The 19616-nt window shown below is 37.8% G+C and overlaps 2 protein-coding genes across 2 annotated transcripts; one reads left to right on the forward strand and one right to left on the reverse strand.

The window, feature by feature from the left end:
- Window positions 1–1769: 1769 nt before the first annotated feature.
- Window positions 1770–3448, reverse strand: LOC110054178 (cytochrome c oxidase subunit 7C, mitochondrial-like). Its single transcript, XM_020760513.2, has 2 exons — window positions 3230–3448; window positions 1770–2146 (listed from the first exon to the last, which is right to left on the reverse strand). Exons 1-2 carry the CDS (start codon window positions 3431–3433, stop codon window positions 2024–2026), a joined length of 327 nt encoding a protein of 108 aa, XP_020616172.2. The 5' UTR covers window positions 3434–3448; the 3' UTR covers window positions 1770–2023.
- On the forward strand, window positions 3421–12803 carry LOC110054175 (uncharacterized). Its single transcript, XM_089273357.1, has 11 exons — window positions 3421–3507; window positions 6135–6168; window positions 7378–7483; window positions 7701–7786; window positions 8344–8430; window positions 8662–8810; window positions 9237–9330; window positions 9458–9551; window positions 10015–10107; window positions 10769–10847; window positions 12260–12803. The coding sequence occupies exons 1-11, from the start codon at window positions 3505–3507 to the stop codon at window positions 12347–12349; spliced, it is 915 nt and encodes a 304-aa protein (XP_089129483.1). The 5' UTR covers window positions 3421–3504; the 3' UTR covers window positions 12350–12803.
- The last annotated feature ends 6813 nt before the right edge of the window (window positions 12804–19616 follow it).

Genomic DNA, 19616 nt, shown 5'->3' on the forward strand with positions numbered 1-19616 from the left:
GGGCAAAACACTCACCCCTCACCTTTCTCCTCCATTTTTTGCTCACCTTCTCCCTGTTTCTCGCCATTTTTTGCTCGCCCCAGGCACACTAGTTTGTTTCCTCAATGTCCCCACCTGAAAAATGGAAAGGAAGCATCCCCAATGCAGGCTACTTGACACTCATCAAATTGCCACCACGACAGCTGCCTTTCAACAACTGCCTGTTGATTTTCCTTAGCATTATGTTGCAGAGGTTAGACTAGAACTGTATCTTAATTCATTTAAGAAGTGCACAGAATCTTTTTTTAAAGTTCTCTGTTATCAACAGGGTGATGAGAGAACCATGGGTGTAAGTATAAAAGAGCTAGAGACTGAGACTGCAATATGTAATATGTGTGGGCTATTGACCAAGCTTCAGGTCAAGATGACAGAATATTAGCCAAGTTCTATTTTTGTGTGTTTACAGAACAAGACTCAATCAAGAATGAAAATTAAGAAAAACAAGGCTAATTATCGCCATCTTGGGCAAACAATAAAGACAGTTTTTATTACATGGCACACAGGTCAACACCAATTTCTTGTGGGATACAGCAAACAATCTCAACTGAGTTGTTAACTCCATCTTGCTCACCTGGGTAGCCAATAATATTACAAGCAGTTCACCTTGTGTGGACTAGGTAGGAGCAAGTGTGAATTATTCAAGTGGAGCTGGCATTAAGAGCTGGACTGATTTTGGTAAAGGAGATGCCTTGATATAAAATACAGAAACCGTGATATGTCGTGAATTGCCAGGCACTTATTATTTAACCATTGATTTCTCTTCCAGATTTCCAATCTGTTGTGACTTTAGAAAATCTTTATAAAATTAAGAGGCCCACTGCCAAAAAGATTTTGAAATTATTCAAGTCAGAGCCTGTAACTGACCAAGAGCAACAGTGCTTGGACCATTTGAAAAAATATCTCCGTTCATTACAGGGAAAGTCACTGTCATTGTTCGTTCAGTTTAGTACACTCAGATACTGAGTAGTACTGGAAAATCAAGAAATGACTGCAGTAAAATGTGTCCTAAGTGGACATGACTGGTATCGGTAGAAATGTGTGCTTAAGAGAGGTGTCACCTATGGGTAGTTAATGTATTGTTCAGGGTTCATGCTCTTTTTAAGAAAAAAACTTCCAGGACTTTTCCAGGTCTGAGATTTATTTTTCTAGGACTCTAAAATTTACATTAACCCTTTCACTCCCAAGATCTGAACATTAATTCTGCAGACATAACTCATAAAGTAAGTTTTGAGAATTTAGTGAATTTAACAGATTTCCAGAACATTCCTGGACCAGTCTTGTTCCAGGACCTTCCAGTCCTGGAAAATGCTGCAATAAAATTCCAGGACTTTCCAGGTTTTTCAGGGCCCATATGAACCCTAATTGTTTGCATGTAGCTGGGCCAAGTGTCTGCCTACAGGAGGTAGTCCACCTACCGGAGTCCCTGTTAGTAGGGGTTTGTCTGTAGAACTTTTATAAATTATTATTCACTTGCCATGATGCAGTATGTCACATTTTTCCTTTGTGCTGAAATCAGTTTACCTATTTTCCAAGCATTCCACAAGATGGCACAGTAGAGGTATGTTTGTTGATGGTTTGATAGTCACTACAAATCCCTGTGACTTAATGAGCTTTTTGTGATCAATCTTGACCACTGGAGCCAATTAGCAAGAGGGGAAAACGGGCTGAAAGCTTGTCTGTTGGCTTTGGCAAGTTGAATATTGTTAGATTCTTAGTTCTCTCCAAGAAACTTGAAAACAAATGGTTTATTGCTTCAATCCAACAAAATCTTGATAACAAAATTTACAGAAGCTTACATCACCAATGACAAACTATTAATCATTAAACTAATGTTGGCACTAACAAGTTACAATAAAGCTCGTGTCATGACATGTTCATAACTGACTGGAACAGTACATGCTTAAAAGAGGTTTTACAGATGCATTTGAATTACAAATCTTCATTTTCAGCTCTTGCATTTAAATCACCACACTAGACCACACCATTAGCTTGACTGCTTGGCCATCTGGAATCTCACAGCAATAAAAGGCAAGGTAAACATTGTTCCACAATACAGGATCATGGTCATAAGAAGCCTTGGCTTGTTCTTCGTCTGGAAAGGCATGTTCTAAAAATATGCAAGACAAATAAATTACCTATTATTAATACCTTAAAGATTAAGGCCCCATCCATAATATGCAACAATCATCGCTCATTTGGGATTTGTGTTCGAGGAAAATTTGGGCAGACAAGTCACATGATTGTCATGGCACCATCATTTTCAAAAAGCTCCCTTTTCAAAATGTTTTCCAAGCACACTAAAACGCAAGGCCAGTGTTTTCAAATTCCATCAGTTTGAAAAGCATTTTCAAAAAGCTCCCTTTTTGTGATGAATATTTAGCGTGGACAGTAGGACAAGCCATAGAAATAAGTTGTGTTTTCATATTTCTCCATTATAGTGTGAATGGGCCCTAATTTAAAGTGTATACATTAATGAAAAAACACACCACTGCATAGCGCTAGCAGGGGCTAGCAGAGTTCTAAGAAGCACTATGCTAGCCTATGGTCAAATGTAAAGAGCTGCAGTCAGCTGAGGGAATACACATTCATGGCTGTGCACCCGACTAAACCTCCCATCTTGTGACAATTTGTTTAATTCCATGTTTATCACAAACGCATATCTTGATTTGCTAGAAAACAAAGTTGTCCACTGGTTAAACACTAATTATTATTTATTAAGAGTAGTTATTTCACGTTCAACCACGCTTAACTGCTAGCTCTCTGTCTCCAATAAAATATAATGATAAACACTGCCAGCAAAGTTGCTTTGGTCTTTCCTTGGAAAATCAGGAAAGAGGATAACTTTTCCTATTTTTGAGGAAACGGCGAAGCAACTCTACTAGCAGGGTACCCACAAAAGGACCCTTCACATATTGTACAGTCTGGAATTGAGGTTTGAAAAATAGAACAACGAGGGGAGTGTATCATCCCGAGAAACAGTTTAGATATGATTTAAAGTAAGATTCCTCTGAATAAAAGAACAGATTTCCATGAAAGTTTTCAATTGGCCACAATCTACAGGGAAAAAATTAACACGGTCACTAAAGTCGGTGATGACGAAGTGGGAATGCCATTGACTTTGATCCTGAAATAAGCTTACGTATAAAAAGAGAGGAAACACAAGTTGCCATTAAAGAGATCAAACACTTACATTTCCTGGTCCTTCCGCATACTCCGAACGTAAACGTTGTAATCCAGTGCAACGAACACGGGTGGCAGATCGGCCAAGAATATTGAGTGTCCTTCCCGTAAGCGACATCTTGAAACGAAGGCGCAACAGACTAAGGGAGTACTGAGTGTGCGCTATCGTAATGAACGCTGACTTGAGCCAATAATTAAAGATGGCGGTAAGCATAGCGGCCTGAACTAAACTTCCTCAGCAACTTTCAACTTCTTCTTATGATTCTTCTCGTCTGATTCAAAGCCATGGTAAGTGAGATGTTTTAAATTATTTTGAAAGGACATGGTCTTCAGCTTCTTGGGTCTCTTTCGTCTTTGATATAGAAACAGTTTCACTACTATTTGATCATCTAGACTAATTTTGTCCAATGTGAGCGCTTGATTCATGCTAACAGCTAATGTCCATGGAGCTTTATATTTAAACTATTAATAATCCACTGAAAAAAGTGACCTTTCTGATTGTTAAATTGGAATAATGTTGTCGCTATTCTAATGCCAAATGCATGGGTACCACATGTAAGCTTTACTTAGTATTATAATAAAGTTTCCATATAACGCGCGCTCTGATTGGCTGGAACAGCGTGCTTTATCAGAGAACAGAGCACGGGTTGATGACGGTAAGTTGGCTTCCAAATTTTGCTTCGGAATTTTGACAAATTTGACCCAAATTAAACATCCCCTGTGACTCAGACAAACGCACTAGAAGCGAGCTATTTTTCTGCAGTAAATATGGCTCACAGAGACCATTTTTAGCAACAGTAGTGTTAAAACTGTACTAAAATAACAAGTTTTGCTAGATTCCCGCCGACAAAACATGTACAACTGTAGCAAAATACACAAATTCTCAACCTAAACAGTGCTTCGATAAAGACATTAATTTTGTTACGAAGGCAGAAATTATACTAAGAAGTAAAACAACGACAGAAAACAATTGAACTGTCTCTGTTTATGATGAGAAGCTTTATTTTTGTAAATTTACAATTAAGAATGCTCATTTGCTCAAACAACACTTACATGCAGTGTAGTAACGCTCGTTCTCCGGTCATCTCAGCGAAGTAAACCGATGAGTGGTCAGTGCAAAACTTGCTCTGATATTCTCTTCTGTGCTCGAAGTAGAACCAGTGGGAGTCGTTAAGTCTTTCTAACTTTTACGCTAGTTCGGGCAATCTTGCTGCATGCGGCTACAAGCCGTAAATAACTGTAGCTCCTTTCAAATTCAACCCGGCATTTCGCATTTTCATTCACAAGCTTTGAGCTCCGCGTTTCGTAATTTCCACTGGAAAAGTGTTCGTTTTCATGGGCCATAATACGGCCGGATTCCTCTGGACTATAAACCTTTACCTGCCTTGAGATCCGTATTTAAAAATTAACTTAAAAGCGAACTTTGAAGGCATCATTCTTCTCCCGAAAGCCGCTCAAACTTCTCGAAACTGAAAGCTTAGCTGAAGTCCAGTTTGTGATTGACAGCTGTCGCTTCGTTAGCCAATCAAATTATTTGAACAATTCTAACAAGGATTGTGATTGGCTTATTTTAGCGTGCTTTATCAGAGAACAGTGCACGGCTGACGCCACTTTTGCTCGTTTGGAAAATAAAGTTTGGTTTGAAAATTCAGCCGAATGCGTGGGGAAATTATCTGATTCTTTATCATAAAACAAATAAAGAAGCCTCGACTGCACTCTGTTCTGTTGTAAAGCACTTAGGAAGCGGTAGAGCACTTAAGAAGTAGGGAAAAACACTCGACTACGTCTCGTGTTTTCCCCTACACTTCTTTCATGCTCTACTGCTTCCTGCGTGCTTTACAACAAAACAGAGCACAGTCGAGGCTTCTTTATTTGTTAAATAATCTGTAATAATTAATTTAAGCTTATTAAGCCCTCAGATTCGGACTAGGCCAGCTAATTATTAAGTAGGACAGGTGGCCCCGAAGACGAGTATGGATGGTTTCCTTCGCACATGTCTGTAGTGATTTAGCAAACTTTTTAACTTTTGCTCTGATTTTGTTAAATTTATCATTACTTCAGCCTTATATCTGAACACTGATTTGAATTAAGAGGAAGTTAACTATTGGCCATCTTCAGTATACATTTAGTTTGTTTAGTAAACTTGAAGTTAATAAAGGTAAGCTAGCCACAGTTGCGAGTTTGCAAAAATGACTTTTCAATGCTTAGTGTTAATTTCCTGCATCATCAGAGCTGATGAATGGTTATTGCTAGGACTTGAAATGTGAACTTCACAAACTTTAACTTTAACTGTAGACTCCAAGTTGAGAGATATTATTTTACTTTAAAACTGCTGGCACAACTCAACAGTTTCTTTAGAAAACAAATACAGTACATTACTGAGGGTGGTAAAGGGTATTTTCGTGATCCGTGATCACCCCTTTTATTTCCTGTGAAACGTGAAATAGCCATTTTTTTCCTTGTGAATCGTGATTTCCATAGTCGCTGTGAACCATGATTTTCCAAAACGTTCTCTTTTATTTTCCGTGAAGCGTGAAATGCCAATGTTGTATTTTTCGTGAATTGTGAAAGGGCTGCTTTATTTTCCGTGAAACGTGATCTATACCCCCCCCCCCCCCTTTACCACCCTCATTACTCACCCTCAGGACAGGGCTGTCAGTGAGGGCCATAACCTGTAGCTTCTTTTACAGCTGAGTATACTTGATGGGCCCTTGATGTTATGGGTGAAATTGCCTTTAGCTGATACAGTTCACCCATTAAGTATCAAGTTTGTTATGGGTGTCAAGATCAATGCTACAGGTGAATTGAAACTTAGCGGCAGCTCTGTCAGGATGCTCTGAACAGGGTTTGAAGGAAGCTGTAACATTTTCTAATAAAAATCATAAATGTAAATGGGTTACTTGTTCTTGTTCTAGTCACAGTACAGTGTATGCTTCAAGCAAGAACAAGGTAAGATATATCTCTAGACAAAATAAGTATGCGTAATGGTGACGAGTGAAATTGGGAAATAATTTCATGCACATTTCGTCAAAATTCTAACAATTTCTGAGCCTAAAGAATTAGAATTTTTATAAAGCAAAATTGAAATTATTTTCTTATTTCACGAATATACCATTTGATTACTTCTTAATATTATAGGTAACAAATTAGGGTTTTTGACTTGTTTATTATATTGAGAAATTTCAAGAAATTTTGCGCCAATGGTTGTCATAAATTAACACTGACATTTTGCACCAAAATCACGGACTAATTTGTCTGCACCCATGAATTTAGACAGCTGCACCAGGATGATCAATTGAGAATGATGATGCAATTTTTTTTTTATCAATAACAACTTTTTAAAACATCAAGCAAATGTTATGGTTAAGAGCCGATGTGTTGTCGGTCCGTTGTCGGTTCTTAACCATAAATAAGTTTTTTTTGTAGGCTTAAAACAAAATTACACAGCAGGAAGGAGTACCATGAATTCTGACATTTTTGAACATTTACAAATGTTTTTGGTTTCCAGATAATTTGAGTATGAATGACTTGTTAACATCAAGATCTTTGAGGATTTCCCTATAAAGAAACATTGTTGTGCTTTTGTAACTAGATGAAGTATTTACAAACCTTAAGACAATAAGGCTTGAGATAATCATTGGAAATCTTCAAATTTCAAAGACATTATTGAATTAAGCCTTGGGAAGTCTTTGGAGGACCTTTTGATGATATGCATGAATACCTCTAAAGACTGTTATGTTAGCTGCATAGCTTATGGGTATCTGAGTTTTAACTTTTTAAAAGCAAATTTATAACTAGATTTGATAACTGAAACTATATTTTTACAAGCTGTTGGTTGTACATAATACACTGTACATCTGTCATGAAGCAGGTACATCTGTAAACTAAGTACTTACTTGTAGTAAATACTAAACACTGCAAGAAACAGCAATACAATACAATGCAATACTTTATTTAGACATGTCATGTCTAACAGCTGTACAAACTCGTTCAAAATACATATGTCTATTCCTACAATACAAAGATTTATGTAATTTATGAGTTTTAAAATCTAAAACATTAAAAATTTACTATCATAGACTGATTCACACCTAATTAACTATTAACTAAACATCAACAGTAAGCAGTAAAACATAGCTGAACATTTTTTTTAATTAGCACATGAGGATAGTATTTGGACAGTAACCTGGGGAACAAGTGACAAGGATGGAATAGAAAATATCATAACAGGTGCTGTTGATGATATGGTCAAGTGCTGGAGATGGTGAGTATTAAGTTTGTACATATGTTTTTTACCTCAAAGTAATACATGGTGTTGTCGCAGAGGCAAGATATGTGAAAGTAAAACTTTAAGAAATCTATCTAGTTTTTTCCTAGCTTTTTCCTTCTTTGTTTATTTTCTTTGGACAATTACAGTAACAGTTGTTTTGAAGGAAAGAGAGGAATTTTAAAAGAAATCATATTATATAATATTCTTGCAGGAATGAGGAGAAATTGGAGCCAAGATTTAACTTTGAAGGACATCAACTTGGAGTTGTGTCAGTGGACATTAACTTAACTGGAACAAGTATCCTGCAATATTAATTCAATTGCACAATTGTTTAAGTCAGGGGTTACTTTGAGGTTGTCAATGGGTCGGTAATTGGTTTTCACAGGCAGGCAAACCAAACTTCTTTGTGAGAAAGAATTTCTTTGCGATAGCCAAGCCAGGCAGGCAATATCGTTCCCAATATGGTTAACATGCTTAACCACAATAATATTTCAGACACAAAATGTGATTTTGTCGGATTATGCAACCAAAATCAGGTTTAATAGGGGGTAGGTCATGTAATTTTCAACCTTTATTTGGGAGTGGGTCACTCAGTGTTGTGCCAAATGGAAGGAGTGGGTCATGTGTTTTCTAACCACCACATTTTAAATATTAATGCTCCAGCCCACCCCCACCCACCCACCCCCCCCCCTTGTACGTTTTGACCAGTCCCTAAGATGCATATTATTTATAAAGTTAATAACAGTCGTGTAGATCATCATCGTACAGTCATGAATGCTCTTGAAACAGTAATGTCCGCTAGTTTATAGCAATCACTAGTTGTGAAATCCTTGACCAAAACTGATGTAAAACAGTTGCAGCCTCAAGTTCACTGGACAGCCATATCAGAATATGGGATTTAGAATCAGGAAAGCAGCTGAAAGCCATTGACTGTGGACCAGGTACTGCACCACATGATTATATTGTGAAAATTTGGGGTTCTACATTTCAATGAGTTTGCAACTGGTTGTTATGAAACTTCAAAAAATTTAACTAAAGTTGGTGTGATAAATCTAGCGGTGAGGCTTATTTTTGGTTTGACTGAAAAAATGAGAAAAGCGTGATACTGTCAAAGTGGTCCATTGCAGTGAGTCATTATTAATTTACTGTTCAATATAATTGTTTCTTTACAGTGGATACTTGGACTGTTGCATTTTCACCAGACTCAAGATACATTGCTACTGGCAGCCATGCTGGGAAAATTAGTTTAATAGGTGTCGAAAGTGGGAAAAAGGAGAGTGCTCTGGATACAAGAGGAAAATTCACCATGAGCATAGCTTATGTATGTTATTATGGCTTCTTTTGTAATGTCATGATCTGTTCAATGTACAGTCTTACACAGTGTACCCCCCACACATGCTTGCATCCTAAACAGCCCAAACTGTTGAGCAGGTGTCCTAAGTCCCATTCTGATATGTTGATGACCAGTGGAGACAGCAACCTTGTTCCCAGCATCCTCTCCTTGGAGTAGAGGACCCTGGGAATGAAAATGAATTTTACTAATGAAAAGGAATCAAAGTAAAGTACTCTAAGGTGTGTAACCAAAACTTCTGAAAACCAGTTCTCATGGCTGTTTGCTGCTGGGCTATTCTAAAACATGTCATGAAAATGGATGGCCCCTTTTCCTTATCTCTGATGTTAGCTGGAACTGGGTAAAATAGAATTATTTTCAGTGATCATTAACAATTATAAATTTATTTGACTTCAGAGTCCTGATGGTCATTATATTGCTTGTGGAGCCATTGATGGAATAATAAACATTTTTGACCTGACCACAGGAAAATTACTCCACACTCTAGAAGGTGAGAAATCAAAAATTTATCCAAGAAAAAATTATTTGCAAGCCAAAATGATAAGCTGGACTAATGAATTCATTTGACATGTAATTATCAGAATACATTGATCAATGAATTTTTTGGTTCTCTGCAGGTCACGCCATGCCTATCAGATCATTAACATTCTCACCTGACTCCCAGCTGTTGATTACTGCTTCTGATGACAATCACATCAAGATATATGATGTGTACCATTCAGGGCATTAACTTCGCTGTAGTTGTTCATTGTGGCTCCTCTGTGTAGCCCTGTTCCTTGGGCTATGTTGCATAAATTTACAAGGGACAATTGTTGAAACACGGATTTTAAACCATGAACAGTTCGTTAATTTGTTGGCTGATATTGCCTTGCATAAAATTTGTCCCAAAGTTGCTATTTTGAATAATGTGCCAAATTAGATCTGGGCAGAGTGCTAAACTGTGGGTACTGTATGTGGGCTGTGGAAGTGTGAAATTTGTGTACTGCTGAAATTTCTTATTTTTTAGCTTTGTACAATTTGCAATGGTAGCCTAGAGTACAGTCTCTACAGCAAGTTATTGATTATTCATAACATGTTTGGTTTACACTTTGCTTGACTGCATCTAGATTTGAATGACTTGTTTCTGTCTTATTTTTGTTCGCTTGTTTGTTTGTGTTCATTTCACCTCTTACAGACAAAATGCTAACTTAGTTGGAACTCTGTCGGGACATGGCTCGTGGGTTCTTGGTGTTTCATTTTGTCCAGACAACACACACTTTGTCTCAAGGTATTCACTATGTGGTTAAAAATTTAAAAATTCTCTACTCGTACCAAGATATTATGTCTACGTCACCACAAAGTGATCTTCAAAACATGACAATAGAAACCAAAATAGAAAGTCTTGAATTAATGATTGTATCTACTTTTCAATAGTAAATCTACTTTTAACTGTGAGGAGACTGTGAAAGGAGAGTTAGGTGAACTCCTTTGAGAAGCATTGAAAAAGCTGCTATATAGTCAATAAAGCAGAAACACAGAAGTAATGTTTTGTCAAAACTTTACCCAGACAATGTGTACTTCCATAAAATATCCATACCTCCCCAAGGAAGGGATTTTTTCCAAGATCCCCCACCCACCCCTCTGGAAATTCCAATTAAGCTTCATAAATGTCTTTAAATTTTTCGATCTTACAGAACCCCTCACCTCACTCCCAAGAAATTCCAATCCTTTTTGTCAGGGGAGTATGGATATTTTCAGGAACTGCACAATCTTAGGTCAAAATAATCTTATACCAATAGAATAAACTGATTCAATGAATAAGAAAATAAAAGTTAGAACTAAAACAATAATTTTGAACAAAGTAGCACTCTGGCAGATAGATGTCATTGTTCTCCCTCTGCTAAAAGTTTGATTGATAAGTTTTTCCTTTTTTTTTTTTTTTTTTCAAGTTCTAGTGACAAGACTGTGAAGGTCTGGGATGCAGGCTCAAGACAGTGTGTTCAGACTTTTTACGAACACAACGATCAGGTATATACTAACTTAAGGTGGCATATATTTACTTAGGGCGACAAATCAAAAACTATTGTCTAGTTTACAATAACTCCAAGCAGGCAGGTTATTAATTAAAGCACCTGGTTATCTGAGGGAAAACATCTTGGTCAGGAAACCTATTGTAAATTCTCCCTCAGAGAAATGTAGAAACTCGTTAAAGGAATTGTTATTTGAGGAAGTGTGATTACTGCCTTCTTACAAGGCAATGGAGAGTTTCCTGTATGCTGATCCCGGAAAGGTCGTGGGTGCTTGTCGGAAAATTTGAATTTAACCCCAAAGGGAGAGTAATCTGGGCGTGGCTTTGACATCTTTATTTGACCCCTAAAAGAAACCACTTGAAACGAAATAGGCTTGATTACCAGTCGCTGTTCAGGAAAGGAGCCCATGCTAGTAGACCAGACTCGAGAGATCAGTAGAAATCAAGCTTAAAAACAGAAATAAGATAATTTTCTTAATATTATGTCTTCGAGTGCACCCTAAAAGATACTTTTACAGCTAAAAAAAGTGGCGTTTTGTCATGAACACCCTAGCTAAGTGAGACCAGAATCCTTGATTTATACCTCTAAACGAGACGACAAGCATCCCCGACCTTTTCATGTGGAAGTTCCCCCTTTCGGGATGTTGACGAGGCGTGTAGAGAGAGAGAAGGTGATCCCTGCATTTTCATGGAACAGCAAGAGTTTGATTCCTCTGTGATTTTTATAGTCGAATCCCTGTGTGGTGGCATGGCAGTCGCCTTCATCAGCCTTTTACTTTCTAATGGTGCTTGTCTGGAATTTGGAAAAGAACCATCTCCAAGGCACCAAAATCTTGCTGTGTGGGTGGGCGTGGCTCACATTCATGTTCAAGGAGATACCGATTCTGATACAACAAATCAACATTGATCTATTTCTTGACGACAGGTCTGAAGGACTGTAGCCTGTTCCAGGCCTTCGTACAGTTGGGGAGCAGCCCGCGGAGAGGAGCACGAAAACGGCAGAGAAAAACACAGAACGGCGCCCTATTTTCGCTCTTGCTGTTTTGTGCGCTGCTACTGCTGCTGCTGCTTCCTAACTAAAAAACAGGCTAGGTCGGAGGACTGTGGTTATGTTTGACAAATAAATAAAAAATATCAAGTAAAAATCAGTTGAGTAACACGAAGTTCCTGTTATTTTTCGGCTCGATCTCTTAGAAGGAACCGCGATAGCTCTAACTTTTGTAATTTTACTACTTTGCACCCTGAGAGGTCATCATCGTCATTTCTATAGGCGAGTCCCTCCAGGCTTTGCTCCATCCTTATCCCTCCACCCAAACCGTAGAAGTTTTAGAAGATGCAACAGACTTGTGAGGTAGTTGCCAGGCTTTGTGATTTCCTAATCAGTTTTGTTTTTCTGTTCTGCTTATGTCAGGTGTGGGGAGTGAAGTACAATGCCACTGGCTCCAAGATCGTGTCCGTATCAGATGACAAGTCAATTATTGTTTATAACTGCCCTCTGTGATTTCTGTCATCATTAGCTATATCATTGTAACAAGTAGTCAAGTAAAACTGTTTTCTCTTTTCTTATTTTTGGACGAGCATTGCGTGACCCGTGACAATCAAACTAATAGTTAGCGGCTGGTAAAAGAAACGAGATGCAGGACTGCGTTATGGAGAAACCAGCAACCCAGTTATGATCTGATCTAGCCTGTGTTGTAAGCGTCCCGGACCCAGGGCAAGCTAGACGGGACAGGAGTGGGGGAAGTGAAAAACTCGAGGAATACCCCCTGATATCCCCGTTGTCTCTCCCCCATCCTCCCCATTTTACGCCAGCTAAGCAGGCTGGATCTGATCTGATGTTGTTGTCTAGTCTGATATCATATTGTAAAGATTGTTACACATGTATCCAGTCCTAAGCTAACAGAAGGAGTGTAAACTTGTGATATACTAAAATAAAAATAATAATAAAAACTGTATTAGCGTGTCGAATTGCTTTAGCCGAGGGATAACTCTCTACTAATAGAGGACACCTACCTAAAAGGAAATAACAAAGCCTGAGAAGAGCTTAAAAATTTTGGCTATTTACAGATTTCGTAAAAAACAACATTAAAAAAAAGATAAAAGCATTTAAAAAAACCTAATTAAATGTTGCACGGATTGCAGCTTCGGCATCCCCCATCCAGTAGAGTTTCGTCTTGAAAACATGAATACTGGTAACCAACCTTAATTCGGCGAGGAGCGTGTTCCATGATATCGTTGGCTTGTCTGATATCCTATTGTGAAGATTGATAGTGGAACCTGGATATAGCAAAGGGCCGAGGGACTGGCAAAATGTGTTCGCTATAACACGGTTTCGTTGTATCGAGGTTCTTTTTCCATACATTTTACTATTGCTGGGGCAAAGAATATCGCTCGTCATACCGAGGACTTCGTTGTATAGAGGTTCCTTAAATCGAGGTTCCACTATACAATGTGTTCAATCGCATGCAAGAAGAAACAGTGCAAACTCGTGATATACTCTTTTCTTTTATAAGAATGTCTTTTTTTTCATTCCCAGGCAGGATATTCTTATTTTTCCGCCTAAAGTATTACTATGTTCATTGTTGAATTACAGAGTATAGTAACGGTTGTGACCGGAAATTGAAGCCAGAGTGTCAAATAGAACTGTAAGGTGTCTGTACGACTAAATGTCATGGATATCTTTTGTACCTTTTTATATCCGTATCGCAACTAAATCGGGGTCGGGGTGTCTTTTTATACTTTTTTATTTCTGTCTTTAATTTTCTTTTAAGGTTTTTTTTCTTTTCTTTTCATTTCTTTTTTCTTTTTTTTTTTTTTCAGCCCAAACACCGATTTTTCGCGATTTGCATCAGCAGTGCATCACTGCTGTGTAGTACTACGGTGGTACACCAGTGACATGGCCGCTCCATACTAAGCACACTAAGGTAGACTTGTGCGAAACATTCTGACAAACATCTGTCTGGAATAACGCACAGACCTAAACCTTGGGAGAATTGTTTTTTCTTTATTTGTCTCCTATAAGATCGCATCATCTTCTTGACTTCAAATTCATCCATGCACCGAATGGTTTTTTTCGGGTACATTCACAATTACGTGGCGGTTCAAAGCTTAAGAAATTATCGCGCGGTTGCGGGAAATCATAATTTTTGCTCACGGCTGTCAGTTTTTGCGTGTTTTACGTGGTGGTCATTCAAATATTTCGAGCAATCTTTGTGTTTGTGACCACCCATTAAACGTCCAAATTACTTTTTTGTTCGCTGGTTACTGGCATGAATGGAGTTAGAAAGAATTTGTTACGTACTGTAACTGTTAAGAGATAGGTTGTGATGATAACCGTCCCGTGAATAGAAGGGCGGTCTCAGTCGATTATTGTAGAAAACGAAAGCAGTCTGCGGAATGTACGGCCCCCTATAATAGACCCTCGCTTTTTACACGTATACGTAAGCGGCAATGTATTATGTGTGTTGTTTAGCTCAGATTGATAAGGTTCAGTCCCTGACCTATTGTAGCTTCCCACGCAGACGCTCGAAGGGCGTGCGTCTGCGTGGGAGACTAGCCCCGAACCACACTAATCCGTTTTCAAAAGTATCCGTTTTCGTCTCAACGAACACCAAGCAAAATATTTTCGACCACATTAGAGTGATTTCCTTTCCAGACTAATACGTTTTCATTCGAAAACGCATATTTTTAATACGTTTTCGTAGGTATATGGTCCACACTAAAACGCCCGCAAACGCTGCTGGAAGCGATAGTATATGACGCTTTTTTTGTCACAGTTTTCGAAAGTATCTGTTTTCATCAGCGTTTTCGAGCGTTTTAATGTGGATGATAGGCGAAAACGCATCAAAAAGTATGAGTTTATGACGAGATAGTGTGGTCGGTTACAGGGGCGGGGGAGAACACTCTGCGACGCCTGGCACTTTTTGTGTATCTGAATCATCCAACAAAAAATGACGTCACATCCGGTAAAAAAGAGCACTGAGAGGCAAAATCAAATTTGAACATGGCATAATCGTTCGCTCAGTAAGTAAAATGTTATTATTTTGCAATCGGCCGGATATTTTTAACGTTTTATTTGGCCACGATAAACAAAATTTTGTCTTCTTCCTCGTCATATCAGTTTGTTTGAAGGACAGGGTAATTATTTATTCAAAAACACGCTGTTTTGAAGGCGTGTTTTTTACGAAATGTCGCCATTTCTTCCTCGCTGAATTCCACAGGAGTCATCGTTTGTGTGGAAATAATGAATTCTAGGTAAGTATTAGTTGCAATCAATTCAAATATCCTATTCTCTTAGGTAGGCATTACACTAAGAAAAATGCACAATGACAGGTTTCTAGACATGGGGAAACCTTATTAACAGAAGCGCCTTTTTTAAAATTTACTGTTGCCAAACACTCGAGAGTAGTTGAGTGCTGTTAATCGTATCACTGAAAGAATAGACCCACACACATAACGCGCTTTGCAGAACTTTCTTGCCGATCGACACTAACACAAACTCGTGTGTTTGCTCATGACTCAAACATAAAATATGTTACGATTGGTTAAGAACCTTAAACAAGATATGTTTTCCCTAAGCAATCCCTTAATTGATAAACGCTTCGTTACAGGCAGGCCGTGAACCACTTAAAAAAAAGCAAGAGGATTAGTTTTAACGGCGATTAAGTAATTTGGACATGTCGTGGGTTTTTCTCATTTGTAATCAAATTTATTTTTCCGTTTCGACAGTGTTTGACGTCAGCAGCGCTAAGTTCCAATACCACCCCCCCCCCCCAACTGAGGTCAAGCATGCACCTTTAATTTCTTCAAACCCTCTCATTTGCCCTGTTTGCGGACCAAGTTCCTCATCTATTAATCCCTGCCATATTGGCAACCCATTTTGAAAGGTTACTAAAAAATTGTGCATTATATTTCAGTATGCTTTCTCTTTGTAATCTTACATCAAGATATTTCAATCCCTAAGGAAACGAGAGAACATTAGCAATACTGACAATTTTCAGTAATTCATCACTTTCAATATGCCATCTAAACAAATTGTTCGTAAACAGTAGTGAAATTTCATGCCCCTACACCTAGCCATAAAAGAAAGTCTGGGAACAGGCAATAGCAACAGTGACACTGCCAGGCTGGTGAATTTTACAAGCTAATGAACTCATGTCTAACAATGATGGGTGATGATGAAGCATGGTGCAGTGAAAATGAAGAATCAGAGTGTGAGTGACAGTGATAGAGTCAGTGTCGTGAGAGTGATGCTAGTGTCTGTGAACTTGGACCAGATCAGCAAAGAAAAGGTTTTGTACTAGAAATTGACAGTGAGCAACAAGTTTGTGCTAAAAAACTCAAGAAGCTGGCTCAGACCAGCCTTAAAGCCAGCATCTACTTACAGTACTTGTCAAGAGTTCCTGACTTGTGTATGTGGGAAGGCTCTCTGTAATGACCTATATCGGGAGGCTCAGCTCATGATGAGTACCTTTTTCAGGCTTCAGGTATAAAATTAATGATAGGGATTTCACAAGTTGAGGTGTATGAAAGGGTAGGAAAATCTGTCATTTAGGGATTCCATTCTTCTGGTTCTAAAATGTTGTTGAAAAGCTCTCATTTACTCTCCTCAGCCAGAATGAAGAGATTCTATAATATTATTTATTAACTTCTTTCCAAGGGAATAGAAAAGGGATGCAGTATTCTTAAATAGGTTTGTTAAAGGGGTACATTTACCCTTTTGCAATGTAAGGTCGACAAAAGAGGTGCCATTTCTATCAAAATGGTACAAATGTATACAAAAGGGTAAGGGGTAATGGACCGTGAGATAAGGGCTTTCCATTTAAAACTTTGTAGAATACCCCTCCCAGCTTGTGAAACAAAGATGTTCAAATTATTGTTTTGTGAAAAAACGCAATTATTAAAAAACAAAACAGTGCCAAGAGATTAAGTGATTGTCAATGCAAGTTTCCATTTGTATTTTGAATTACAATGGGTATAACATGATCCTCAAGTATACTATGCAGCTTCACAGAGAGGCCCAAACTGATGATGAAAACATATGTTTTAACTCTTATAATTCTATTTTTGCCTCTTCCCTTGTACCTTGTGATCTTTGTAGGGAAATTCTGAAAAGGTCCCCACCCCCCCAAAAATTCAAATTTTATATACAAATCACTTTTTTATCTTGAAAATGGTCTCAGAGACAACAAAACATTTTTATGGCTAGCTAAACTACTTACTAGGAAAATAAAAATGTTCAAGGAAAAAATGAACAGGAAGAAACAACAACAAATTAACTTTTTTTTTTTTCAGAAGAGCTACTACTTGAATGTACATTTTTTTAACTTACATGTAGGTCAACATAATTTGTTTCCACAATTTACCACAAAAGAAAACACCACAGAAAGGAGAACTATAGTTGTGGCATCTGAGCTACATTTTTAAATGGAAACATTTCCCATAAAAAATTTCCAAATTATATTCTTACCAGTACAACAAAATACCAACTATATTTTGCAGAGAAGTATACTTAATTAATAAAATTGATGTAGTGAAATTTTCTATTTAATTTTTGTACACCTGATCTTACAGAGTGCAACCTTTGGTTTAACTGGTTTACTTTACCGTTAAGGAATAATTAAATAAATCACACCAGAGTGGCTTTGTATCTTTATTATACTTCTCATTATCAGTAGAGAAATCACACTTGTACACTGGTCCACTGATCAATACTCTTACGTGTATGTTAAACATGGGAAAGCAGGTTGCATCATCTAATCATAACATTGTATGCCTGCATGGGGTGTATATGCCAGGAGGTAACCACCTAAGAAAAGACAAACATAAATTATGTCATTGTTTCAATGACTCACCCTAAGTGGGTATTATGTTCATTACCACCTTAATAAATAAGATATATTAAAGTATAATTCTTACCTCCACTTTAAACTTTTCAAACCTACAGTTTGTTTTCACTTTCAGAGAGGTTCTTAAATTCACAAGCACACCACCCACCCCCCTCAGCCCCAATTCCTACTCTCCCATAGCCAGGATCCCATTTCAACCCTCCAATAAATCAGTAATTTTTTTTCTAATTTTGGTCTGACTTAGATTCATCTCCACTCAGCCATGAAAGCAATGGTGGTAGATTTCTGTATATTTGTTGGTCTAGTTCACTATTGTTCTCAGATTCCCACCTCCCTTTTGACAGAATTAAATTCCATTAAAAAATAAACTACAGTAGTTTAATCAAATTAATGCAGAGGCAAACATTGAGCCAGAAAATAGTATAATTTTGGTATGAACGATACCAAAGTATAACTTACATAATTAATATCACATCTTTTCTATTGTAATTTAAGACAGTGCAACTACTTAACAAATGGTAAACGCCATAGCGTGTACTATTGAGTTATAGATGCACGCGGGAGGTTGCTAAGCACGAGGCGACAGCCGAGTGCGACTCTAGCTTCTTGAGTGCTTAGCAAACCTTCCAAGTGCATCCATAACTCAATAGTGCACGCTATGGCGTTTACCATTTGTTTCATAACATAACATTGAGACATTGAACAACAGAAGTCCTTTAATTGAGCTACATCACAAAAAAATGTTCGTGTAGTCTTACACGACAAGAGAAAACAAGCGCGCGAAAATTCATTCATGACAACCGACTGCACACCAGTAACTCGATAAAGTTTCATCTTCACACAACTGTGAAGACAGTTTCGCATTTCTGGGAGAAGGACGTCGGCCATTACTTTGGAAACAATGTCTGTCAAAAGATTTGCTTTCTAAACATTAGCACACACGTAAGCAGCGTACAGCCATGGGCAAATAGTAGACGCTAAATTAACCAATCAGAGCGCGCGCTTTGCTTTAGTTATGTTATAATAATAGATTGACCACAAAAACCTAAAAACATGACTTTAGAAACACAGGTAAGTAAGAATATTGCCAGTTTTACTTTTGCCACCAACCACTCTGCTTTTAAAAAAAAAAACATGGAAGATAATGACAAAGCAATAACAAAACCAGCCAACCAACCTCTGGCAATTCAATAAACACACCAAATTCCCCTGCAAAATTCTCTTCAACACTTTACAGTACATGTAAATGTCAGCAGCATAAATTCAACTCAATGATTTGGCATGCTACTATCATCAAATGTTTACCCCTTGATTCAGAATTTTTAGGAGTATCAAATAGAATTCCACTATAGATTACGAATGCTGTTTACCTTAACAAATATTTGCATTAATTCTGGAGATATTTAAGTTTAAAATGTGTAAAATATATGCAAATGAGAGGACTGATGATGTCATACACCAAACTCAATATTACATCAAGTGCAGACCATATATACAGCAGAGATCATTGAAACTTGGTCGCCTTATAGTTCTACAGGCAACACACTAATATGGCTATAAAAATATGTTCCCAATTGGCAACTCAATCTTTTCCAGTCCCCTCTAACCCAATTTCAATAATGCAGTGATTTTCAGCTTGAAAAACATTAATCAAGGCCACGAGGTGGCCAGAAAAGCCTAGAATATCAGGGAAGGTCTGAAATGCAGTCTGTTGCCATGGTAACAAAACTGTTCAGCTCATATTATGTAGCACATCTGCAAATTGCATCGTAATAGCACTGTCCCCACTGGAGCCCATGGTTCAGTAGTTTACTTGGACAATGAATTTCATAACTTTCCTGGGGGACTGGATGATCTAAATGGTATGTGGGAGACTCCCAGAATATTTGCAAGAATGTATGACTATCTCTTCACAGGTAT

The sequence above is a fragment of the Orbicella faveolata genome, unplaced genomic scaffold (genome assembly GCF_042242905.1).
Source record: "Orbicella faveolata isolate gen_17 unplaced genomic scaffold, um_ofav_v1 contig_1, whole genome shotgun sequence".
Lineage (NCBI taxonomy): Eukaryota > Metazoa > Cnidaria > Anthozoa > Scleractinia > Merulinidae > Orbicella > Orbicella faveolata.